The 26,724-nt window shown below is 36.9% G+C and overlaps 1 protein-coding gene across 36 annotated transcripts; it reads right to left on the bottom strand.

Annotated features, from left to right (window-relative positions):
- Positions 1–4,453: 4,453 nt before the first annotated feature.
- On the bottom strand, positions 4,454–20,955 carry LOC18421348 (conserved oligomeric Golgi complex subunit 8-like). 36 transcript variants are annotated; one of them, XR_016053492.1, is made up of 13 exons: positions 20,772–20,955; positions 16,941–17,095; positions 14,597–14,674; positions 14,327–14,508; positions 14,086–14,160; positions 13,812–13,928; positions 13,104–13,219; positions 12,539–12,866; positions 6,862–7,008; positions 6,432–6,579; positions 5,728–6,345; positions 5,090–5,278; positions 4,454–4,927 (listed from the first exon to the last, which is right to left on the bottom strand). XR_016053492.1 is itself a non-coding variant. In XM_088863984.1 (9 exons), exons 5-7 carry the CDS (start codon positions 14,095–14,097, stop codon positions 6,514–6,516), a joined length of 225 nt encoding a protein of 74 aa, XP_088720110.1. In that variant the 5' UTR covers positions 14,098–14,160; positions 14,327–14,508; positions 14,597–14,674; positions 16,941–17,095; positions 20,772–20,955; the 3' UTR covers positions 4,454–4,927; positions 5,090–5,278; positions 5,728–6,513. The 36 variants fall into 36 exon arrangements, 4 of the variants coding, with proteins under 4 accessions (XP_088720110.1, XP_088720111.1, XP_088720109.1 ...); XR_016053484.1 differs by lacking the exons at positions 5,728–6,345; positions 6,432–6,579 and adding an exon at positions 14,831–15,006; XR_016053477.1 differs by lacking the exons at positions 5,728–6,345; positions 6,432–6,579 and adding an exon at positions 7,103–7,204.
- Positions 20,956–26,724: the final 5,769 nt, after the last annotated feature.

Below are 26,724 nucleotides of genomic sequence, written 5' to 3'. Positions count from 1 at the left end.
GATGATAATTTCATCATTCTAATGTTAGACAGTTAGACTGCCTTTGTGGCCAAAGGGATTGCGACGCATTTTTCATATGTGTCAACGACTCTCCAACCTAAGTTACGTTTATCACCTCCTTAAAACGTTGGTGGTTGACGGCTATGGTGTTTTAGTTGCCATTTTTCTCCTTTAAGCACTTGTTTCTTCTTTTCATTTTTAAGCTCCATTCTTCCCTTTGAGGGCCACCTGAGGCTGCTTCACTGAGTTTCAAATTCTACTCGTGGTCTAGGTATTATGGCAAGGTTCTATCAAGTGTTGGAGATAGTTCAAGTCCTTGGGGTAGTTGTCCCTGGGACTTTGGTTTTATATTGTTTTCTCAATCGGGATCAGGGTGTCTACAAGGGTCCTAATTTTAAAATTGGATTTATCTAATTTGTCAGAATGTATCATTTTGATTTAAAATAATTACAAATGTTTTATCATATTTTTAGAGAATTTTTGGAAATTTTATTTCATGGAAAATTGATTTATTAAATTTTTTATGTTGCAATTCCAAATGAGGACGGTTCACATGTGCGACATGTGGCAAACAAATGGCCAATGTATGTCATATATGCAACCACTGGATTGCAACGTCATTGTCCTATGAACGAACGTGATGTGGATGGACCTAGGATATTTGATGCAAAGGCCTTGTTTGGTTAGTGCTCATAAAGTTGATATTTGTAGTATTTTAAAGCACATGTGTGGTGGCATATGCGTATACACATGTATGAGTGTACGATTTAAATTTCTAAAATCTATTTAATCTTTAAATCATGTGATTGATGGTTAATTGATTTTTATACATGAGAGCATTTGATTGGTGATGAGAAGATAAAGGATATAATGTCCCCTATGAAAGTGACACTTCATAACAGACGAAGTGGAGTGCAAGATTGAACAAAGAGAAGATGTAGTGAGGGGGTGGCACAGCCCCCTTATGGGAAGATGATTTTTTAATTTTTTTTTTATGGTGGTGATTAAAAGATTTCAAAATGGAGGGTTGAGATTTTGTTTAAAACAAAATTAGGGTCTTGAAGGGCACTTTTATAATTATAGGAAATATGGAGGTGTCTTATGAGCATGGTGATAAGGGTGTACATGGTCATATGATAGTTATCAATGGTGATTGATAATGCTTGGTTTTTAGCCTATCTCAACACTTGGATCATTCATTGGGTGGCCAAGATCTAATCTAGGTTAAAGTCCACACCTAAAACCTCTATAAATAGGATCTATCACACCTCATTTTATATTTCTTCTTTCTTATTTTCTTCTTTTCTTTTTTCTTTTTTTTATCAATTCTTTCTTCTTTTCTCTCATCTGGATCACTTGCAATTCTCTTCAAGAGAGCCATGCCACCCCACTCTCATATCTTTGTCTCGTGTCCTCTTGAAGTTGTGTCTTGATCCTCCCGTAATGTGAGATAAGGTATACGATTGATCATATCTTAAAAGCATGGCCTTTTGAACCCCATCACGAACTTCTCCAAGAATCCTACCTATTGTTTTGAAGGATGTCTTATAGCTGTAATTTGGTCATGACAGTAAACTCACGGGCCTTATCTCATTTCCTTTCAAACTCATTACTCGTTTCATTTAATAGATCGTTATGACATACATCTTGAGGTGTAGTTTCGAGCGTGTTTTCCCAAAACTGTTATGGACTTTATGTTGCCAAAATTCTAAGCCCTTTCATCCATAACAGTGATCTCTAGGTGTGTTTTTGAAGCTTAACTAGTGACGTCTTGATCTCATCTTGTGTTGAGATGTCCATTGCAATTGTGGTTGCAATGGCATGTATTTTGTATAGTCTTGGAACATGTTTTTGAGATCTATTAAGAGCCTATCCCTTGCTTAAAATATGATTTCCTTAATCCATAACAGTGAGTTACAAATGTTATTTAGGGTCTTATGCTGGATTTTCCTATGCCCTTTTGTTTATAGAAGGCCATAGAAGACCAATGCATTAAGACTACACCTTTTGTGTCTGGATTTAATTGTTATTCTCCTATTCGTTGCTCTTATTGTCCTATATCCCACATGAGATTCATTCGGCCCATGTGTGATGTGTGAGAACTTATTACTGTGGCATTTTATTTATGCTTCCCTTGATTAGATCTGAGCCATCCCTCTTGCACTATCGTTTGGGAGTGATGACAAGGGTTGTACCAAAACTATTGTGCTAGTCGTGCGATAATTAAGAATTAAATCGGCTTCCCAAAGCCATGTCATATTCATACACATTTGGTTGTATTTGCCCTTTTATTCTTCTCAGTATATTGTAATTGGAAGTGTTGTAAAAGAGCAAAGCTCTTAATTGTTTTCCCAAAGTTGTTTTTATTGGAAGTTGTTTAGTGGAAGACCAGTGTACTTTGTAATCTCCTCATTTCGTAACCATGAACATTTTGCTGGCCACAATTACTAAGACATATGCAAGGGAATAACGCCATTACAAAAGAGATTATGGATAGGCTCAAGAAGGGATATGACATTCCTTCCCAGAATCACAAGGTGTTTGATTTGAGGAAATTACTGGATTTTTGCATGCCCGAACGTTACTCTACCTTGTTTTTCTTCATGCTCCTGGCCGCATGGGACGTGTTCGCGACAAAACCATTGGCTCATGATTGCCATTTGGTGAGATCATGTATTTTCTAGAAGCCGCAGAGGAGAGGAGGTCACGGGTGGATGGACCTAAGTCGATGGTCCATATGGTATATTCTAACCCTTCTCTTACTTATAAGAGCATGTACTTTGGGAAAAATATCACAAAATAATTTCAAACAAAATGTACTTTGGGGAAAATATCACAAAAAGTTGAAAACAAGTGTAAATTGTAAAACAAGCGTAAATTGTAAAACATGAGGGACATTTCTAATCCCACTAATTTAAAGAAAAATTGCATGAAATGTGAACTAAAAAATAATTTTAGCAGCCGAGTATTGGATAGCTTCATGGTTAGGTGTTCACTGCATTAAACATAATGGCTAGGAGCGATTGTGGCCTCTTTGTAAAATAGTAAATAGTCTCATAGTATACAATCGCCCAAAAAATAAAATAAAAAGATGCTTGACATGTGACATTTTTATGCACATGTTTTTTAAGACTGGAGATACTGCCGTTGATCAAGTTTCACAGATCGGGTTCAATATGACGAAAAGGCTGCATACAGATTGGGCTCAATGTGACACCAGAGGGCTAAATGGTTTTATATAAGGTGAATCCTAACAGAGCCTGCTCCTTCTCAACAACATAGTTACGAGGACCTTTGAGCCCCAAAATTTGGAATGGGCCCCACTTACTGCTCAAGCCTAAAAAATCCGAATCCGAATTTTTGGGAATGGGTGAATGCCTGAAAAAGTTGCTCCAATAACAAATAAAGATTACCTATATCTTGAATACTAAGATCTAGGCCTTAAATAATACATTTTTTTTATTTAAATGATAATAATAAGACGATCTACAATTAAAATTAAACAAACCTTTGAGGCATCTACAAAATTTTGGCATGGTTGGTTTGTCTGAAAATGTTTTCTAAAAAACATTTTCACATGAAAAAAATTCTTTCACGCAATCAAGTGTGAGAATGTTTTCATACCAATTGGTCTTGGTGTATCTTTTCATACCAATTGACAATTAATTGATGTAAAAATATTCTCACTTGACCGCATGAGAAAAATTTTTCATGTGTAAAAATTTTCTAAAAAACATTTTCATGCAAACCAAATGTGCCAAGTCAAACAAAACCCTGAAGTCTCATTATAACAGAATTTTACAACACCTTGGATTGACCTCCCATATTCATTCCATTTTCTCTCTCATAAAATAAACATTTCTAGTTTTTCTTCTTCTTTTTTCTTTTTTTTTCAAATTTTTCTCTTAGTGTTCTTGATTTTCAGATCCCAATGCCCAAACAAATGTCTCTACTGATCGTGAAGATTATGTGGGGTGGACACTGTAGCGGTCCACCCCAGGGCAGAGCAAATCTTCCTCATTAATAAAACATCAAATGAGATTAGAGATAGCTCTTCCTTATCAATGATTAAGGCATAACATCCAATGAAATAGTTTCTAGAGACGGCGTGAATCTAGAGAGGAAATAACAGATTACTTGGAAGTACAGAAGATGGCAGCTAGCATCATCCATTGTATCAGGACAAACAAACGAATCTTGGACTTCCCAAATGCTATGAATGAATCGGTGTTGCTAGTTTGACCCGGTAGCGGTCATTCAATCAGATACAACTAGGCAATTCTCTTTTATCCATTAGCTGCTAGCTTGGGTAGCAGTTAGCGAGTAGTTTGGTTGCTAGTTGGTTCATCTGACAAACTATAGGGAGTGCAAACTCAAAAACATTTGAGTACTCCCAAAGTGGACAAATGCCTATAAATTCGACACCAAGTTCTTGACAGTTGTAGAAAATAGGTGTCTTACAATATAGACATACATTTCTTCTACAAAATGAAACAATGGTTACCTTTTGAGTGTGTTACACTAGATGAACCAATCAAATCTTGTCATATCAAATGAATTCTTAGAGGCTACACCCAAATAATTTCATCAGGTAAGTGTTTCAAAGAATGAAAGTTACGAGTCTTGTTGCAACCTGCTCAGTGCTTCTGGTGAGGCAGACTGTCCTGACTCCCCTGGATTTTGATTTGAAGAACTAACGTCAGGTTCTTCTGAAATTTCGTTCACTCGGGGAGATGCGTCCCTGTTTTCTGTTGTCGGTGCTTACACAAGGCACATCAACTGACCTAGAAGGGAGTCCCCTCACTACAGGGGAAGGAGCAGAGGCAAGGACATGGCAAAGTCCAGCAAATGAAACCTTCAAATCTATAATTGCAGCTTCACCAGGATAACATCGACCGAAGCACATGACACAGTATGGGCACACAACCTACCCGAGATGTAAATAATGTAAGACTTAACTTTCGAGCTTTGATACATGTCCACATACGTGCGCGCGCCCATGCACACACACACAGATGGGCTAGCTAACAAAAAGGATGATAATAATAAGTTTGATAGTATGGATGCAAGCGCCATAAAAGGTCCTCACCTCAATGAAAGTGCGGCAGAGTGCATGAACCAGTGTGGATTCATTGTCTCTAAATTCGAGTAGCATTATACCTCATAAGGGAATCTGAGACAGCCTGTAGAGCTCTCATGAGTTCTTGAGCGAGAGCATGTTTTAAACTTAAAGGTGAAGGTGCACATGGTCGTAGCTCGTTCAAGGCTGCTGACACACCTGAATTACGGAAACAGAAAATATGGAATTACATACAAATGTACGATCACTGCAATGAAAGAACTGACAAATGCATCACAAAGGGGTAGGCATGCAGGAAAAAACATGCAAGCAGCAAATCTACAAAACCCGGTAAAAAAAAATGTGGATAGGGGAGAAGATTTGGTGCTCCCAAGGAAGCAAATGGTACACTTGCTCTGGAGGGCAAAACACCTACTTATGAGATTTGTTTGATCCCAAACATTCACATCATCTTTATTTACCCCAGTGATCAATCCAAAATCAATTTTATACTATAAAAATTAACCAAATGAATGTCGGTCCAACTATGAACGTGATCCGTCATTTGCTGGTCACTCACGTCTATGTTTCCATGTTTGCAAAACCAGTTTCCTTTTTCCTTCGCAAAATTTCAGATTAAAACCAAAAAAAAAAAAAATCCTCCTGACCTGAGTAAGCATTTTGCCGGTGAAAGCGAGGAAGCAACTGTACTACTTGTTTCTGTGAGACCATGCCATACGACCCCACCCCACCCCAAAAAACACACCCACGAGCACAAGCGTACACAGAAGAATTTGGTCCATCCTAGGGGGAAAAGCTACAGTGCCACCCCAGTTAGAAACCCCATATTAGGGTTTGGGTCCCATATTCCAGGGATGTCCCCTACTCATCACATCTGGTGTCTTCCAGATGCCCACAGGTCGCTTTAACAGAATCTGTGACTGATTATGAGGTTGGAAACCAAGGCCTCGTCAGACAAAGTGTTATGCAACATGCCAACATCTTAGTTCCCTTCATGGAATCTCCATACTGGCATTTGTTATATGATTGATTTGCTTTGGTGGAATGCAATGAGTGTCATCAGCTACACAACTTTTAGAGCTTTACGCTCTCTGGTGCCTTCCAGATGCCAATAGATCGTTGCTTTAATAGAGTCCATGAAAATATTGTCGTCTGATTGATCACTTAAAGAGGTTATTTGGGCTCAACTAGTGGGGTAGCAACTCAGATGGCGACACTCTGGGTCATAGTTCCCTTTCTAAGATTGAATGGTGGACCAGGTTGCCCTATCGTCAAGCACACCCAGGAAGTTACATATCAGTGTGTCCTGTATGTATATTAAAAATAAATAAATAAAATTTGTCCAGTGTACCATTTGTACTTTTCCTCTCATTGTTTCAAATCTTAATGGGAAATGCAGGTATTATGAAAATCGAAGCCTATGAAATCCTTAGCTAATTGGGCTCGTCTTGGCTCATTTTGGGGGTTAGCCCACATGAAAAGGTCATCAACTTCTCACACTGCAACAGAAAATGGCTATAATATCAAATGATAAAGTTGATATTGAAACACTATTAGATACTATCATGGATCTCAGCAACTCATCCTAGTACATGCTATTCAGTAAGGGAAATTTAAACTGTTGTCAGGAATTAAATCATTATGGGAACCACATAAGAATTCATACCAATTCCTCAGAATATATACTGAAATTATATGCATGCAATGCACCAAGATTTCACTTATCATAAAACGAGGCAAGTTTGCGAAAAAATAATTAAATACAATGAACTTAAGCTTACCATTGAGTCATCAAAAAAGACGGCAATAGGTGGATGTTCCATTGAAGAAGACGGTGGCGTCAAATCATCATGACTATCATCATTACCAACTCGGATTGTAATACCCACAGGTAGCAGTGGAATCCAACAGTGTGAATCCAAGACAAGCTGCATAAATGATAACATTATATCAACGTCACTGAACTGGCAACTAAGAGTCTAACAGATAAAAGTATTTCCACAATGGACAACGCCACCCAACCTAATTTATCAGTGCCAACACCCTACAAGTTCAGATAAGAAGCATGGATCAGTGGATGGATCATGAATCAATTGATAGCACTCCACGGCTCACCATGTCACACTGTATCAGGTACTCAAAATTAAATCTTATAAAACTTACAAACCTGAAAATTTTCAGCTTCCGTACTCATATTCTTTGAAAACGGTTTATGTATAGCCCTGTAAAAATAAAAACTCATACTTGCAAAAATTATACATGACAATAGAACAAGGAAACTTGAAATCTTTACTCTTCAAAAAGTGGAGGAAGTAAGCCTAAAAAATCCGGACCAGCCCCCATAGCACAATCAGTGTTTCAAAAAGTGGACCGCCCAACGCCTAGGCGGTTGCCTAGGGGCGGTCTAGGGGGCCTGGCCGCATCATCCAGGCCAAGGCTCCAAAAATAGGCGGAAAACCCTGGACGTCTGCCCAAGAACCTGCCTAGGCGGCCGCCCAGCACCCAGGGACTGCACCCCGCCCAAAGGAGGAAAAGGCACTCGGTAGGGGCAATTTTTGTCATTTGTTTTATACTAAGGGGCCACAAATGTGGGATTTAGGTTCATTTGAAACGTAAAACTCATTAGAGCCCATTTTAGAGATAGAGAAAGCTCCCAAAAAACTAGTTTTTGGTGATTTTCTTTATTATCCAAAGGTTTCTCAAAGTTATGAGAATCGATCAAAATATCTCCTATTGATATCAAATTTAATTTTTGATGTTTTATAAATCTATTGGGGGTTTTTTAGAAGATTTTCAATCCTTAGAAGCATTTTTGAGGTAGAAGTTTGGAGATTGAGCAATCAAACTCAAAGTAAGTGATTTTTTTTATTGCTTGTATAAGTTGTATTATTTTGAAATATCTTCTTTGGGATCTAATAGGAGTGGTGATCCCGGTTGGCAATATGGCTACAACCTAGATCCTAATGATAAAAATTGCATAAAATGCAAGTTTTATGAAAAGGATACAAAGGGGGCATAAATAGGTTCAAGAAACATCTTACCGGTATCAGGGGGGATGTTGCCCCATGTAAGAACTCCTAATGCTGTTAAAGAGGAAATAACGAATTTTTTAGTACGGTAAAAATGAAAAAAGATGAGAAATTTTCCTCCTATCAGAGATTAGGTCTGAGGTTCGAGTCAGTTATGATGATGAGGATGGGAACGGATGCCAAGAGGTAAAACAATCCATTATTAGGGGAAAGGGTAAAGGAGTTGTAATTTCTTCCAGTTTTGGGAGTAAGAAGCCTTGGGTTAAGGGATCTATGGATGGTTTTTTGCTCTGACCAGACCTCGAGGTTGCAGGAAAGAAAACAAAGAAGCAAACCACTATTGAAAATATAATGAAAGAAGAGAGAGATAGAGCTACTTTTTTTATTGCTACATGGTTTTATGAGGCGAGCATTCCTTTCAATACTGCTCGCCTAAGCAGCTTCTATACCTTGGTAGAGGCAATTAGCCAATTTGGGCCTGGGATGAAACCCTCAAACCCCATATGAGCTTTCAGAGCCTTTTTTGAAAAAAAAAGGTGAGTGTCACGAAGGATGTTGTAGAAGTTAAGAAGGATGCATGGGCTCAGTATGGAGTTTCTATTATGATTGATGCTTGGAGCGATAGAAAGAGAATAAGTCAGATGAATTTGCTTGCGAATTGTCCTTTAGGGACTTTTTTTTAAGTCTATTGATGCATCTGATTATGCCCATGATGCCCATTACATATTCTAAGTTATAGAGAAGGGAATCAAGGACGTTGGGGAGCATCTTGTCGTACAAGTTGTCACAGACAATGTTGTTCCTAATGTTGATACTGCTAATTTGGTGTGCATAGTTTATCCAAGAATCTTTTGGACACTGTGTGCAGCACATTGTATGGACCTCATGCTTAAGGCTCATGGCGGTTTAACCAAGATATCAAGTGCAGTGAAGAAGGAAAAGTCAATTACAAATTTCATTTATAGCTACCATGTCACCCTCAACATGATGCGTAGATTTACAAAGAAGAAAGAGATTGTGAGGCCTAGGGTCACGAGATTTGCGACCTGGTACTTATGCCTAGATAGCAGACATTTGAGGTAAGTGCAATTGAGGCAAATGTTTACCTCGGATGGCTGGAGAGCATGCAAGTAGTCCAAGGATCAGGTTGGGAAGAAGGTGAGAGATATTATCCTTTTTAAAGCTTTTTGGCGAGGGGTGAAGGGCACTCTTAAGGTATTTTTTTTTCTTGTCAAAGTCCTTCGCATGGTTGAGTGACAAGGCTTCTGTGGGCTACATATATGAGGTTATGGAGAAAGGCAAAAAAGAGAGAGCCCAAAATTTTGATGATGTTGAGAGCCGTTATAAACTTGTTGGGGAGATTGTTGATGAGAAGTGGGATAGGCAGCTACATCGGTCATTGCATGCAGCTAGTTATTATTTGAACCCAGCTTTTTTTTATGTTGACAAGGATATACACACATTTGACACAATTATGAATGGATTTAATAAGTGTGTAGATGTGCTAGTCCCTGATCCTGATATCCAGGATATTATATGTGTTGATGAGCTGATAAATTACAAGTACTCATTAAAGTCTTTTAGGAGTCCAATGGCGATGAGGCAAAGGACCAAAATTAATCCAAGTAGTAATAATATTCTTAAGTTCATCAAGTTCAAGTAATCAAGTTTCATTTTTATATTCTATTGTTTATTTATGATTTTATTATATATCTTTGCAGCCAATTGGTGGAGCCAACATGGGTGTAGTTCTCCATATTTACAAAAGTTGGCCATTCGGATCTTAAACCTAAACACTTCATCATCCGGTTGTGAGCGCAATTGGAGTACTTTTGAAGGGGTAAGGGTAATTTGTATAATTGTATTAGTAATACATGAACTATAGATTATAATTATTTAATATTTATATCAATTAGTTCCATTTGATTTTGTTAGATTCATACAAAAAAAAAGAACAGGCATGAATCAAAGAGGCTCAATGACCTAGTCTACGTCAAGTATAATCGATTCTTGAAGGACAGGTTTCCTAAGAGAGATAAGAGAGACCCTCATATCAAAAAATATGGACAATGCTATGGAGTGGTTAATTAATGATGATGAGGTCGAGGGGCATGAAGGATTGACATGGGACATGGTCATAGATGCTTCAGGGACATCAGCCGACCCTCCTAGGGCCACTACATCTTCTGCACAGAAGACGAGGGTGGAAGAAGAGGAGGAAGAAGAGGCAAATTCATAAGAGACGGAGGAGGAAGACCAATATGTCGAGGAGGGTGACAACTCCGATGCATATGATCCAAATGCAGCTAACCCTACTTTTTCTGATAATTTTTTTCATATATATATATATATCACTTAAAGTGGGTGCTATTGAATAATCATCTCTCACACTCTCCAACTTCCATTCTCAAATAATCAAGGGGTATTTCCATTAATAAAGGTGTCACGTCTAGTAGGGCCTCGCAATGTTTTTAGCCAAGAGCATGCAAGTGCTCCTCAATTGTGGTGCCATGTTCATCAGGTGAAGGAAGCCCATGCATGTCACCTTATGAAAATGCATCTCTTCTAAACCCATGTGACATGCAAGCATGGCTGATCAATGTTTTAAAATGCGGTCGATTAGGCGCCATGCGCTGGGCAACACATCAAAAATCCCCGCATATGCGGTTTGGAGAGATGCGCCCACATATGCGCCACATCTCTCCGCATCAGATCCCCATCCTGATCTCACTACATCAGGTCGCATAATCTTCTGCCATTTTTTTCTAAATTGTACCCCTCGGACATAGGTAATAAAGTCATTTTGACCTTCGAAAATGGGGGGGAAAGGGTTTGGGGGGTATTAAACCCTCCAAACAACATTTTTCTGCCACATTCATGGCTTTTATTGGATCGATTGAATCAAAAAAAAAAATTTTGGGCAGAAATTTTAGTTGTTGAAGTTCTTCGATTTGTGCATTTGTTGATGCTTGGTTATTGATTCGTATCTTTTGAGTGTTGATTGAGAAAGTTTAGGCGAACTTGTGGCAACAAATCGAGGGTTTGTAACTTTAAAACTCTTTAATCTTCATAGACTTTTAGTTTGTAGTATTTTGTAACTTTAAAGTTTGTGGTTGTAGATTTGTGGTTATGGTTGTTGATTGTTGAATGTTTTATGAAGCTAGTTTTAAGTTTTTAGTTTCTATTAGGGGACAATGGATACAGAATCTCCGACAGCTAATACTTTTGGAGTTAATGAATAAACTAAATACCTACTATTAAATATATCACCTCCATATTTTTTTTCTACACATTAACCTATTTTTTTAGATTTTTTTATATTTATTGACCGCGTCACCGTGATGCATCTGCATCCGGACCGCATCGAGCCGCATCGCCACATCAACCCCCCAACCGCTTTCGGCCTCATGTCGAAGGAAAACTTTGTGGTTTCATACAATCAAAGCCAACGTGTGAAAGTTTCTAACAAAAGATGCTAGTCACTTGGCTGAGGCCTCTCATGGAACCGCTTGTGTCAGAATCCATGTACCAACCTTCTAAGAGCATCTGTTCATGCTGGAAAGCAATGCCCATTATACCATGCACTTGCATGTCAATCAACATATGGTGATTGGTTCTGGATAAATATGAATACGAACAAACTCCCATAGTGAAATTTCCACAAGGAACAATATGAATTGCTACGTGCTAGCTGCCTAAACTACAATGCATGAGTACTTCTATATGCTTAATAGGCCTGGTGTTGTACCGTGTCAACATCGATACTGATACCAGATACATCTAGGATACTTGTAATAATAAAATAACACGATTAGAGAAAAATAATATGAATAAATCATAGTCATATGCATTAGCATGCGGCATATATGTGTATCAATATGTTGGATGCATATATTTCTATGTAATACAAGCTATAATGCACATTTATAGATGTGTTAGGTAAGATACTCGTATATGCATCTGTATCCTGAATTCCGAGAAATGCTGAGTCAGTGAGTCATATCCTTGTTCTGCATATATATGTCCATAACCGCACCCCTGTCTAGGCATCACACTCTCTAACCTCATCCTCCAAGTTTTCTTTCTCACTTCCCTCTCCTTTTCTTTTATTCAATGCGTACACCCTCATAGGTACAACTAGATATGTAATTCATAACCATTAAATAAGTTATTTATCACAAAAGAAAAGCATGAGTTATTAAGACACTCATTTTAAGGACGTTAACAAACCTATTGAATATAGGACTCATTATTAGAACTTGTAGCATAATTCCATTTAATGACCGATCCTTACACAAAAGAAAAACGAAAAAAAATAAGCCAGTATTCCATTTATTGCATAAGGGGATGAGGAAGAACCCAATAACAACTAACAAGGACCATAGCATTCTTCCATTTAGTGACCTGAAAAAAGAAAAAGCTCTCTTACATTTAGTGGAGAGGGAAGAGGAAGAACCCACTATCAGGGATTTGTAGCATTATTTTATTTCATGAGAGTGAAAGCAAAGAGGATGAACTCATCATCAGGGACTTGTGAGAAGGGAGCAACTTCTTAGTATGAGGTGCAGAGGATTCTTCTTGGCCTAGAATATTTCGGCCATGCATACCTCACTGAAATAATTGGTTCCCTCATCCTTAAAAATGGACCTTTTGGAGGTGGGCTTTGTCCTTGGCAGTGATACTAAGAATAATGATAAAAGAACCAGGCTTTTGAAGATGACTTGCGCCATCCCTATAGATGATTTCTGCATACACTACTGTTGATAAATGAAAAAACATTTTTTAGTAAAACTTGCTAGATTGTTTATGCAATTTCAGTATAAGTGTATCCACTATTTGTTACCATAAAGATGAAGCAAATAAATAAATAAATAGAAATTTTCAGCACCATGGTTTGTTCAAAGAGATCACTGCTATTCATAAGTGGGAACCTATGGCCAGGAATTGTATTATGAGACAAAAGAAACAATTGTCAAGATGCAGAAGCAAAGTACCCAGGGCCGCAACTGAGTGTAGAGAATTCTGCATGGCAATGGCTAAGGAATCTCGTTAAACAAATGACCAAGAAATAACGGCAAAACTGCATTACTCGCCATCCCTGGAGATGAATCTGCTTATGAAGTTTGAGAACATCCCATGGGCATAGCAAGGTAAGAAATAACTGCATAAGTATATAATCAAGAGAAAAAAAAGATATTGCGGAACAGATAACACATGCAGTGGGTGTATGTGATTACTCTAGCCAGCATCAGGGATCTATTGATTTAACCTCCAAGGAACAAATTAACGACAGAAATATATAGCCATAAACAAATTGTTATACACTAGCACAGAAAGAATCTTAAATGCATTCAAATAAGTGTGTTTGGATGTATAAGTAAGATCTCTTCCACAACTGTTAGAAGCCAATAACAAAGACAAATTTAAGGAAATCCAAAATGAAAAGCTAGCAATTTGAAAGGTGTATATTGATCATTTATATACAAAATAAAAGAAAAACCAGGTAGACAGTTGCAGAAAAAAGCTCATCATGTGGACAGTTTTAGAAAAAAAGCCTCTCATCATGCACAAGTGAAGGACATTTGATAAGGATCCAACTTCGGAAATCTTAGGCAATATCGAATTGAGAGTATTCAGATGTGATTCTATTTGATGAATAGCCCAGCTAAAGAGAAGTCCACCATCATAATTCTCTTCACTACCAGATGTGTCATCTTCAAATATGGCTCGGTATTGATCAACAACATCAAAAAGATGCATCCCGTGGCAGTTCACCATTCGTTTTAGGTATTCATAAACATTTCTCTGGTCCAAGTCATCTATAATTCCAGCAATAACACAAACAGACAACAAAGTCAATCTATAAAGAAGGTTAATAATATGATATTCCAAGATACAAAAATGCTTTTTATGAAGACCATTCCCTTCCCAATTTCAAAAGTGGAAATCAATTAAGAGCTAAATACTAAGTATTACCTGCAGACGCATTTCAGACTCAGTGAATAGCCCTATGCGGCATAGATATCCGATGATACGAAGGCATTCAGGCAACTGCAGATCATGTGTCATAAGTGTAAAGAAAAATAACAAATTTTTCAACCTTGCTGTTAAGACAACTAGTTTGGTATCAAAAAGTGGCACAAATTCTATGCTAATTTAGAAAAGGCAAAACCATACATCATCATATAAACTGAGAGGAGAAAGCGAAGAGACGCACCAGGGACTATTTCTTCTTTTCTTCTTCTACAGGTAAGTAGTCGTGAGGCATTCAGCTCTCTGCTCATCAGTCAATTTTGCAAAAGTACCTGGATATTTGAATGAAGTCTCTGGAGAAGTTGAGAAAGCATTGATTGGGTAGTTTGACTAACTTCCTCTGCTAATGATTGAATGACAGGCAACCTTTGTTGTTAAAAGTTCCACGTCAGCCAAAAGGAGAAAATTATAAAAGCAAAACCATCTAAACCTCTGCCAATAAAGTTACACTCACTTTGGATGCATTGTTGAAAGCTTGGCTACAAACGCCTCCAAGTCAAAGGCTTCATCATAATTACCATTTCATACACATCTGCAAATGAATCAATTTAATTCTCTCTAGTTCTCTCAAATTTCCCAACCAACATTCAGAAGCTAAATCAAAATCCCAGGTTATGTCAGATGCACAGAACACATGAATAGCAATGAGAACAAGAGCTGCTTAAATAAATGAAGCAGCATTACTTACTAAATAAATAAAGAAAACAGCATTTATTACAGCAATCCTCTGTGCTCCCTTCAAAATGACAGCCAAATCAAATTCGAGAAGAATATGGTCCCTGGGTTCCCTTTGAGAAAAAAGGAATTTGACATTTGGATGTACTTAAATGCTGCATATCTTCATCAGCCCCTAAAACTCAGAATCTATGAGCCAAAACAGACCAATGCTCAGAATTAGTTTTTCTTTCCATGTTAGGGAACAGATCCAATTCTCCAAGTGTCTGTGGAAAAGAATTAACTGGACCCCCTCCTACACAATGGATGGGAGGGGACCAGATGGGAGCGCTACTGGACAGCTCAGTGGCCCCAGTGACCGACATTGCTATTTCCCTCCATACTCAAATCGTTTTCAAGACCATTCTCCCTATATGTATATCCCTCCTCTTCTATGCCCAACTTGTCATTTTCCCAAAACTTACCACTGTTTTGAGCTCTGTCTCACTCTCCTGTGCAAATCAACCATCTGCTCTCCTTCTCTCTCTAGAGAGCAGCATCCTCATTCTCTCGCCGCGGCATCAGTCCTCATCCCTCCCAAAAACTAAATCTCTTCTCCCTGTCTTTTTCAATTCAATTTTGTACATTTTCATCCTAGCGCCTAATATTGGATGTCCCTCCATGTCTTCTCTCACTGTGTACATTTCAGGGTTTAGTTTACTAATTTCCACGAATAAATTTGTAAAGCTTAAAAGAAATTATAATATATGAGAATGAGTTGTAACTTAGAAAATAATAGAGAACTAATAGGTAGCATGTATTGACATATGGAGAGAGAAAAAGGGAGTATTGTACTTCCCCAAATTTGGAAAAATGAATTCGGTAGAGAGAAAAACCAAGGGTACCAAAATTATGAACTTGCAAAAGCCCATTTATAGAAACAGAGGCTACTTGGTGCACATAGCCACCAAGTGTACCTAAAATGGTTAATGCATGTCTTAATCCCCTCCCATGCTTGTCCCTGTTCTTCAAACCACTACTTTTCCCTCTTTCTTTCTCTACCGATTGCCCCCTCTTCTGAAATAGCATCCATCTCTGCTCTCTATCTCTTCTGTGTATATGCAACTGTCATCCTTCCCCATTAATACAGTGTTTCCTCCCTCCGGCAACTGTCATCTTCCCCAGAAAATATGTTGCTTCCTCACCAGACATGTATCCTCATTACTAAAGTGCACCACTTCAAAAAAGAGAGAGGAATGGGTTGCATGGGCAGGCCATGGATATCCATAGGAAGAGAGAGAAAGCAAAGAAATGGCAAGGTTTTCGTTTTTCAAGAAAGCAACAAAAGGACATTCTCAGAAAAAGAAAAAAGCAAGCAACAAATGTGGGTTTGTAGGGTAGGAGAGGAATACAGCAGTGTTGATCACCAAAGCCAGCGGGCTATCCTGTGCCCCATATGGCCCCCTTCATCCTAAGGTGGGGAGGGGGTCCGCATAGCAATTTTTTACACTTGATAAGATTATTTGATCCATGCTCTCCATGTTAAGTTGTTAACTCGACATTTTTCTGTCAGCATTTAAATTTAGAACTTGCTTAATTTAAGTGAATTTTAAAAGAGCATTACTAATGCATTATGTTTTTATAAAACTGTGATCACTTAAACAAAGATAACCACCTTTTTCATAAATACAACTTCATTGCACACAACTAAAAACAACTTATCTCATAGATGGGGTGGGGCTGCAAACAATGATGCATGTCGTTTACAAAAAATAAAACAGCACCACCACCTCAACTGTCTGTTGCCTACATAAGACGGTCGAGGATGTTCATATGACAAAGTAGATATTAAGCACGGGAACAGTTCACAATAACCGTCTGTTGAAAGGATGGCTCAGATGACATGTAGTTTATGATTGTAAACCGCATCTCATGATTGCATTTTATCTTATTTTATTTTGCTTTTATTAAACATAAAAAGATCGATATGAAAAGGTGACCATCACCAATAATGTCTAATTCACTTATTTTTGCTGGCATAGTCAATGAACACAAGAACAATAATTTATGAAGAGTTTTGATCTCAAGTACATGCACACAAGCAAAACTCACAGATTTAAGCTATTGAGTGCTGAAAAACATACGTGTCCATTAATTGAGGAATCTCAAGCAAGTCAAGTCAAGTACTACACTTGCAAGTAATGTTCAATTCAGCTTCCTCTTCCTCAATATTTGTTCAGCAGAGTCAATAAATTCTGTGCAACCAGCTTTGAGCTAATGAATCTCTGAAATCTGCAACCTATAGGGACAAACAAAAGCCAAGAAACTTAATTTTTTTCATAGTACTCAAACTTCTAAGAAGTCTTGAATACTGGAAATAGAAGAACAGCTTCATATACTGTATTCAAGATATAGGATACATGAGTAAACCTATGATACATGGGGACATACACAGACATAAATACCATAAGCAAAGAAACAACTTGGCTTTTTCCAAAATCTAGGACACAGATACAGGTACAGATATCTTATCTGACATTTTGAAACCATAAGATTAAATATGATAGGAACACAATAAATATCAATTTTAAGAAACTAAAAACATACAAGAGATCTAAATTAGAAAAGGATTAATGATATCCTTACAATCGAAGGTTATAAGATATTGAATGCATAACTCAAAGGGATCAAGTGGTTTCTCAATATTCTAACTTCAACACAAAAAAAAGTAAAACTACAAAATGGAAAAGGACTGATCATCAACAGTTTATGAAGATCTATATCTGTAGATATACTTCACCTCGTAATAATTCTAACTAAAAATGTGACCTAGCTAATAAACAAGAAGCACAAATGAGAAGGGACTCATCATCTCTGACAGGTAATATGGTATCATTATGAACATCATCCTTAATATTAGCTAGGTCATTATAGTAATTAATGAGTAATATAGATTATTATGTACGTCATCCTTAATATTGTATATTACGATGAAAATAGAGACTCTAAGTCTTGATAAACCTCACATTACGAGCAGGATATAGCTAAGGCGCATTCCCACCATGTTCTGCACCAGTACCCATAGCAGACCCTACCGACACTGGCACCTTGGCCAAATAGAGGTACCCATGCATCCTAGGATTAAATTTTATTGGTAGGAAAATAAAAGCTCTGCCACAAGCAACAACAATTGCTGGAAAAAGAACACAATAATCAATAGCTAAAACAATTCAGGAATATCCAACAGCAGGCGTGAGAAAATACATCAGCAGAAAGCTACAGTAATCTGCAGCGCCGTGCAAATCATCCAAGAAACTATAATGATGGGAAAATTTCCACATTCACAGCAAGCCAGATCCAGGAAAGTTTTCCACCCATACCCAGTCACTCAAAAAGAAATTAATTCCAAAGTTGGAACATAGGCCATTAACAACCAAGTCTAATGGCCATGTGAGTTTGTTCTCAGCATGACATACTCGAGAATCTTCACGTCAAGGGTTCTAAGAAAATGGAAAAGAGAGGATTGAAATCAATGGAACTTATGTATAAGATATGCCATTACAAAGAGAATTTGAAAATCATATTCTACAACCAAATTGCTGCACCAAATAAGAACTTTATTCAGCTATATCAGTTTTCTAAGCTTTAAATATCAAATAGAAGTTGAATGAGATTGTAAAAAACCAGGTGTGAAATAAAGTGAAAGTCTCCAGCAGGATACGAGTTGTTTATCCTTTCATCCATTCCTGCTTTCCTAACTATTTGCTCTATGTTCTGCAGCGCTATAGTGCACTATTCCCTTCTCATCCTAGAAGAAGCAACAGGCTAAGGCAAAAGTCCCTGCTCAGCATGCAAAGGACGCAAGACGGAATCCTATAAACATATATCGGTTGGTTCATCATGAGGCAAATTGAAACATGAAAGTACATACTGCTGGCTCGTAAACTTGAAATTTGGAAACAGGTCTCATCGTACCCAAATTGCACAAAAACCTAATGAACGGAAGTATCCTTATCATGCTATCCTACTCAAGCATATAAGAAACTGCACAGGTGATAAGGGAGATAGGGTCATGATGGGTAAGAGAGCGTCCAATTTCATGGGTAGCAAACAAATGACTTTTGAAACAACAGGTACGTTACTGACATTTGAAACAACCAAAAGGCAAGCACCCTTTCATCAAGTTATGTGTGCAATTGGGCTTCCATCCTGGCTATTCAATATTTGTCTTTGCATTGAGTGCATTAATGGAATCTAGGGATAGTTCTGTTTCTCCATGAGAGGTACTACACTAATTTCAGAATCATTAGAGTTATATTTACCGTAATGTGTGAATCTCTATTCAGTAAATAAATAAGATCTCAGTTATCACCCAATATCCATATACTAACAACATATCAAAGGACAAAAATAAGAAACGAAGCATTTTAAGCTCCAGCAAAGATTGATTGAAAGCAGGTTATTCTTGGAACCAAGTTTGAGTCCATGCAATGCTTTACAACTCGGCTCGGCCACAGAACTCAGCCCCCAAGCCCCTAGCAGGGCTTCCTTGGGCAAGTCCAAGTAGATTCGCCTGAGTCCACACCGAGCCTACAAAGGGAGGACAAAAACTGGAAGACTAAAATTGTAAAAAATTGGCAAAAATAGAACTACACCAAACAAATTCAAATAAAGTACATAAAACATGAAATAGAAAAAAGAATCGACATTATGGGCTTGAAAAATAGAAAAATCGAGAAAATGGGAAAAATCTGAAAATAATCAGAAAAATCATAAAAGGAAAAATTATAGAAAATTAATTATAAACCATTTGTAATTGATTTAGTAAAAAATTAAAAATAAATCAATTTAAATTTACAAAAAAAAAATGAAACGTACCCAAAATTTCAAGGTTGATCCCCCAATTTTCGAGCTTTGTGGTTATCGACACTGCAAATCCCTCTAAAGGCTTTTGTTTACAACTCCAATTGAAACCCCCGAGCTAGTTTTGGATTTCAAGTTCCATTTTAGGTGATCCGAGCAATTGAAAAATATCAAATGAATAGTAGTCCAAAATTGAAATCTTTCAAATTTTATTTTATTTTTTCCATGGGCCAAAAACAAGTCTATGGTTGGATAAAGAACCAAAAAATACACTTGGGGAACAACTTTCATCAAAGATTAACCAACCGTTGGAAAGTAGTCGCAATTCTTCAAAATCAGGGAAAGTTTTGCTGAAATCTTCGATCTCTCGAATTCATCAAATTTGGTTTTCTTTATCAAATACGATCTATTTTGTGGATAAATCAAGTAAAAATTAGTCTATACTCCAAAAATGGGCTCAAACCACACTCTAAGGTCCCAAATCAAAGAAATGAAGAGAAAAAGAGGGATAGATTTCTGACCCTCGTTCTAAAGTGCGTTTTGCAGTACTCGGGAGAGTACGGTACACTTTGTATGTATACAACACTGACCCCCTCAGCCCCATGAGGGGAGTTTTGGGGGGTTTTGGCCGGGAAGTGCTGAACACGAGTAACTCAGGTGAATCCCAGGAGACTCACCCAGACTTCAAACATCGATTCCATGAATATGTCAATCCATGTATTAATTTGGGTACTTATGAATTTCTCCAGATGTATCTCATCAGTAAACTGATAATCTAGTTGAAATAGGTGACTCTAGTGATGTAGATGATGCTCATTGTAACGTGTTCGCAACCTCTTATCCTTCTATGTAATTCTAATTTTGGCAGCCCGAACGCAATTCGAAATTACTCTAAATTCAAAAATTAAATCGCTCTAAATTTTAAATTTGGAAGCTAGTCAAATTCTGATAGTTAGAATTGCAAATTGGCCCACAAACTAAAAATCACACTGTCGATCAGTAAATTAGAATAGCAAGAAAGGAACCTTGAAGCACAACTTGCAATGTGTCCAGTCATCACACTGTACTTTTCTACAACTCAGAAAAATAAAATGGGGAGAGAGAGAGCATACACGTTTGTCTGGGTTTTTTTCCCCTACGTTAACTCAATCGATCCCATTGGGGAGCCTCAACGCTCCTCCCAAATCTCTGATCACAGTCAATTCCATTCTCCTCTTCACTTACAGAAAATTAGGGTTTCAGCAATCATCTTAGCATGTGTTTCTACATCTAAATCACCCTAATTCCTCCTGATCCACAGATGCAATCCCTTCCCTTAGCCCCCAAAAGAAGGCGGGAGTGCGAGCTGTATCCCACCGACTGGGGTGGTGCATGGTGAAGAGCGCAGAGTTCGCATACTGAACCGGACTGGTTAACCGGACATGCTTTGAAGTGGTTTAACCAGAAACCGGTCCGACGTGGAAAGCCCTGGCCGGAAAAAATTGTTGTAAAATAATAAATAAAAGAAATTAAAATATGAAAAATATAAAAAGAATGATTAAAACAAAACATATTCAAATCATCTTAAAAATTAATGAAAAAAATGGATTTTAACGAATCAATTTGTACCTAAAAATATTTTTAAAATTGAGAAATAATCTTATAGGACCTTCTCCCACCCATACGTAGGACTTGAAATAATCACTATTTAATTTGACACGGATCTATAGAAAAGTCAAATCCTACACCTATATGATAACTTTTCTAGAGATTGGTGTCAACTTTAATAGTGATCCTTTGAGATCCTACACATATGAATAGGGGAGGGTCCTATAAGATCAATACTCTTTAAAATTTTATAAAAAAGGATAGGAAAATATAAAAGTGAGTGTTAACTATCAAAAACAAGTTTTAATCTTTACCATAATGTAAAAAATATTAACAAATGTATTACAAACCAAATTTCTTATTTTTGAAAATTTATATATATATTTTTTGATTTTTTTTTAAATATCAATAGATCACCCAAATCAATTCGGATCTAACCGGATAGTTAACAGTTAGATGGCCCGGTTTTTTCAACAATGGAAAAAGAGATAATGCAATCACTGGATTCCGCATAAACAGCCACAATGGCATCACGACTTCTTTACTCTTGATCGTCTCCACAAGGTACTTTTTTTCTCTCCTCCCCTTTTTTTTTCAAAACCTCTGACCCCTGTTTTCTTCGATTATTTCATTTTCTTCGTATTTTATATCTCTTCGATTAATGTTCTTTCAATTCTCTCTCCCTCTCTCCCTATTTAATGGTGGTTCAATTGAATTTGATTATATGAGCTTGAGCTAGATGGTAAGCATTTTCTTACATGATGTCTTGCAATTTAATAAAAAAAAAGAATAAATCCACATCAAGAAGGAAACAGAGCACTCGGAATCCTAACCATGCATTGAGTTCCTATAGCATTATACCTCCTTTTAGATACTGCAGAAAACAATCAATAAATAACATCTTCCAACAAATATATGAAATTAATTGTGATGGATGGTAGAATATGATTTGCTCATAGAAGATAATTCAGGTTGAAAAAAAGTTCCTCTCATTCCTCAAAAGCTACATATCTTTTATTTTCTTGTTTCTTTTGCAGAACTTGGATTGCGATTCCCTGCCATGCAAATGACACTAAAAATTGTAATTTGATTCAACATATAACGATAGTCCTTAAAATAATCTTTTTAGTATAAAAAGTAATTGCTCAAGATATTTACTTCATAGATTTCACTTGCCAAATTTGAATGATCCATTAACAACCATTTATGATTAAAGTTGAAGTCATTGCTACTTGTATTTACTTCATAGCTTTGATTTGCCAAGTTCATTACATTAAAAAATAATGATAAGTACAATCTTGACGAAAAAGTCATCACTAGCGTATAGACATAGAAAATAGTAGATTCACAGAGAACAGATTGTCAATTTTTTTTAAAATAATAAAAAAAAAAAGACAGAAAATGGTAGATTTTTTAATTTCAAATTTTGATTTGCAGATAATTATACAGAAAAAAAAAAAGTTAAATCCAGATCTTAGAAGAAGGAACAACAATGATAATCTCGTTGAAATAATCAGGCATCATGGTCTCAAACAACTTAATATAACACTCAGTCTTCCAAATAAACACAAATTTTAACACGTTCGACAAACTGAATGGCAGAAAGCATGAACCTTTGAACCCAAACCCTTTGGCTCAACACTAATCCTCAATCCATTATACCATAGAAGATAGAAAAATTGGAAACTGAAAAAGTACACCATTCCATCACAGTGGAGAGCAAAAATGTCTCTATCTTGCTCCTATTGTGGAGACGATCGAGAGTGAAGCAGAGGAGCTCGGAGACATAAGGCTGCTAACCAGCACTACTCAACGGAAGAAGCCCCGACGCCATTGTTGTTGTTTCTGTGACACTGGATTCCAGTGATGCCTATCTTTTTATGTACGATACACCACCCACTCCTGCCTTTTTTGGGGGGCCTGAGGGAAGGGATTGTGTCCCTAGATTAAAAGGAATTAGGGCTGATTTAGTTCCAAAAACTCATACAATTTGAATCATTGATTTTTTAATATTTAATCAATCATGGCATGTATATTGTGATTTCATGTAATGTAATTTATAAGGGTCGTAAGCCATTGTTGGTCCCGTCTAAGCAAGGTCTCGAGAGGGGTGGGCTAGAAACTGTCCTGCCATTTGATTTGTGCACAAAGTGGCCTCTCTCAAGACTCGAACCTGTGCTAGCTACCCGAGTCTTTTACTGCCACACCAAGTGACAGCCCCTTATTGTAATGTAATTTATAGATGATGTCAATTTTCTTTAACTAGTATTACGCCCGTGCATTGCACATGATATGAAATAGTAATCAATGAAATAAATTTTCAATTTGATTTTTGAGAGAGAAAGAAAAGCACAACAGTCTTATAAAAATATAAAAATTGATTAATTTTTAGGATAACATATAAAATTTGAATTTTCGATTCAAATTTTATGATACCATATAAAATTGCTATAGCAAAAATTTTAAGTTTCATACAAGTATATATCATAAATATATACAAAATTATATAACTATGCTCATTTAATACTTAATATAAATTAACAAATAAAAGTAGTTATTCAAAATATTGAAATAATTATCTCCTAATTATTAATTAGAAAATATAATTTCAAAAAGATTAATTAAGACTAATAAGTAACTAAAAAGCTATTTTCAAAATTATTAACTAAGATTACAACTATTAACTTGAAATTATTAATCTCTCTCCAACCATAAACTTATTAATATCATGGTCCGGCTATCCTTTATTACAAAACATTTTGTAAAATGTTAGTTTGCAAGTGAGAGATACAAGCAAATCATGGACGAAGTAAAACTTGATGTAGGGAATCAAATAATTTTTTATTTACATTTTTTTTTTGATATTTTTTTTTTATTCCAAAGTCCATAAAATGGGTGACAAGGGCTTGTGACACAAGACTGAGGTCACGAGCAAAACTTTTAGGGTCCTATGGATGACACAGACTGTGTTGTTTGAGTAGATCAACCCAAAAGACAGATGCAAGCTTGTGGGCTGAGTAGGGACTAATGACCTTAAGTCCCTGGATCTGTGATGCAGAATATGAGATAGAGACACACAACATGTCCTTCTAGTCTAGACGATACGGATCGTGGAGTTTGAGTAATCTGGAAGACACATGCCATGTCGTCTTAGAGATCCCATACCTGAAACTAGTCACTATTTTTATGGTTTCTAGAATAGAAATAGAAGAGAACATGACATCATCAGACATATTTTGGTGCATAGATTAGCTCGACAGCCCCATAGTGGGCGTCAAACTGTTTATAGTGCAAATTTTGGAAATTTTTATAAAAATCTCCTCAATTTGGCCACAAACTAGTTAATTATAGATAGTAGAGGAGTCGTAGGGAATCAATCAAATTATGACCTAGAAGTTGATCTATTTGAGTGCACAGATTTACCCTTAGATCATCGATAGGGCTGACATGATCTCTACACTAAAATACTTAAGAGATTGCAATTAAAATCAAGATCTAACTAAAAATAATTAAAAGAGAAGAAAAGAGATACGCCTGAAGCTTGAAGCTTCATCTGTATCAGTACTGTGGCTTTACTTTACACTATTTGTCTTCTACTTTCTCTTCACAAATGATCAAACCTTAGTTTTAGTTGAAATAGGATTACTAGGTTTCCAAGTAATCCTAGTTAGGGTTTTCCTAGATCTAACATTTGGAAACCGAAATATGGGTCTTGCTAATGAGATTCATGGTTCTTCTCTCTCTCTCCTAAATTCTAAGTATCTCACTTCACTCATTAATGCCTAAACTAAGTGGGAGCCTAATTGACTTAAGTGACCAACCTCAAGAAGTCGGACTTGGGTCCTTTTATAGACCTCTAAGTGGTTGGAAAGAGGTTCGAGATGCTTATTTAGTTAGTTAAAATCAAAATTTAAAATTTTGGCGGTCAAAAGTCCAGACGACACACTGTGTGATGTCTAGGTCAAACAGGTCCAGACGACACGATACGTGTTGTGCAGCCTCTGTGCGATCCAAGACATGCACCAAATGACCCAAACGACACAATATGTGTTGTTTTTGTAAAATTTGTCAAGACGACATGATATGTATCATCGAGATTAAAGATACCCAGATCGTGGGATTTTTATTCTCGTTATCTCTCACGCATTTTTTTATGATTATTTTCTCATTTTAGAATTTAAATGCAATCTCTATCCCGTATATTGATTATTTTCAAATTTAAATGAGGGTTTAAAGGGATAAGGGATCATGAAATGCGAACCATGGTGTCTTATAATCTAAGGTGTTATGGGATAGTGTGGTCCTAAGAGTTAAGTGTTTTTAGGGTCAGAAAAATAAAGGAAATTTACTAACTTAAAAAATGGCAAATGGATCCACTAATATCTATTGAAATTCAAGTGTTTATCTTTAAAGCATAATTCAAAGAAGATTCCAATTAAAGATTATCTCGAATTTGGCTGTAAGCAAAAAGGTTTGGCGCTCACCCCTTCAAGGCGAAATTCCCCCCTTGTCACCGGCATCAATGAGGGGTCTTGTTGTAAAATTGGGATAACCCAATCATCCCTTTTTAGCAAATCGGGATATCTTAAATCCCACTAGATGTAGTGAGCACTACACCTCAATGATTTCAACACTCAAATAACATGCCCAAGATGCAATAACAAGTACAATATAATTGGGAAATATATAAAAACAATAAAACAAGTAATATGGGAAACTATCAAAGTACAACACAAATACAAAGTAGAGAGGGACACGCACATATACATGGTTCACCTAAAATGGGCTATGTCCACGAGAAAGATGACAAAGGTGTATTCATTATCAAGAAAGAAACTTACAAGATTGGGGTTATGTAGAGTTACCTCATACAAGCTCAAAGAAAGCTCAAACAAAGAACTTCCTCCCACAAAACCATCTACAGTCTACTGCTTTCTTCGATTCACCACTGCCGCGAATAAATGTTGACAAAAGCCGCCCAAGATGAGCCCAAATGGTGGCGTTAGGGTTCTGCCGCAAAAAATCCAAATTTTCTCACCCAAAACCTCTCTCTCTTAGTTTTCACCCTTTTCCTCTCACGCCCACGCGCTCCTCTATTCCCTCACTTATCAGCACGTCTCTCTTTCTATATATAACCCTTTTTAAGATCCTTCACCAAAAGGCATATTTTGGTGATGAGAATACCCTTTATCAAAAGGATGAATACCATAGGGCTAGTGATTTAGCGTCACGGCCCAACAATCTCCACCTTGATACAAAATCACACCCTTACCATATCAATTCATCACTTCCTTTATTTCTTGAATCCTAGAGAAGTTAGGCGTCACTCTAACTTCTTTACTTGGATGGTCTTTGAAAGCATATCCGAAAGGTTGTCTTCGGTCTTGATCTTGACCAATCGAACTCTTCCATCTTCAACAACTCGTCGAATATATTGATATTGAACCAATATGTGCCTTGACCTATTGTGGTAAACCG

The sequence above is a fragment of the Amborella trichopoda genome, chromosome 4 (genome assembly GCF_054954075.1).
Source record: "Amborella trichopoda isolate Santa Cruz 75 chromosome 4, AtrichopodaSantaCruz75HAP2 v2.0, whole genome shotgun sequence".
Taxonomy (NCBI): domain Eukaryota; kingdom Viridiplantae; phylum Streptophyta; class Magnoliopsida; order Amborellales; family Amborellaceae; genus Amborella; species Amborella trichopoda.
Note: the sequence above shows the minus strand (reverse complement) of the source record. Positions and strands in the feature narration are given on the sequence as shown.

Excerpts from the sequence above, each read along its gene's own strand:
- LOC18421348 (XM_088863982.1), bottom strand. The coding sequence starts at position 7,322 with ATGAGTTTTTATTTTTACAGGGCTATACATAAACCGTTTTCAAAGAAT. Across the intron at positions 7,009-7,247 it reads CGGAAGCTGAAAATTTTCAG|CTTGTCTTGGATTCACACTG; the intron begins GTTTGTAAGTTT and ends TCATTTATGCAG. Across the intron at positions 6,580-6,861 it reads TCTTTTTTGATGACTCAATG|TGTGAGAAGTTGATGACCTT; the intron begins GTAAGCTTAAGT and ends TTTCTGTTGCAG.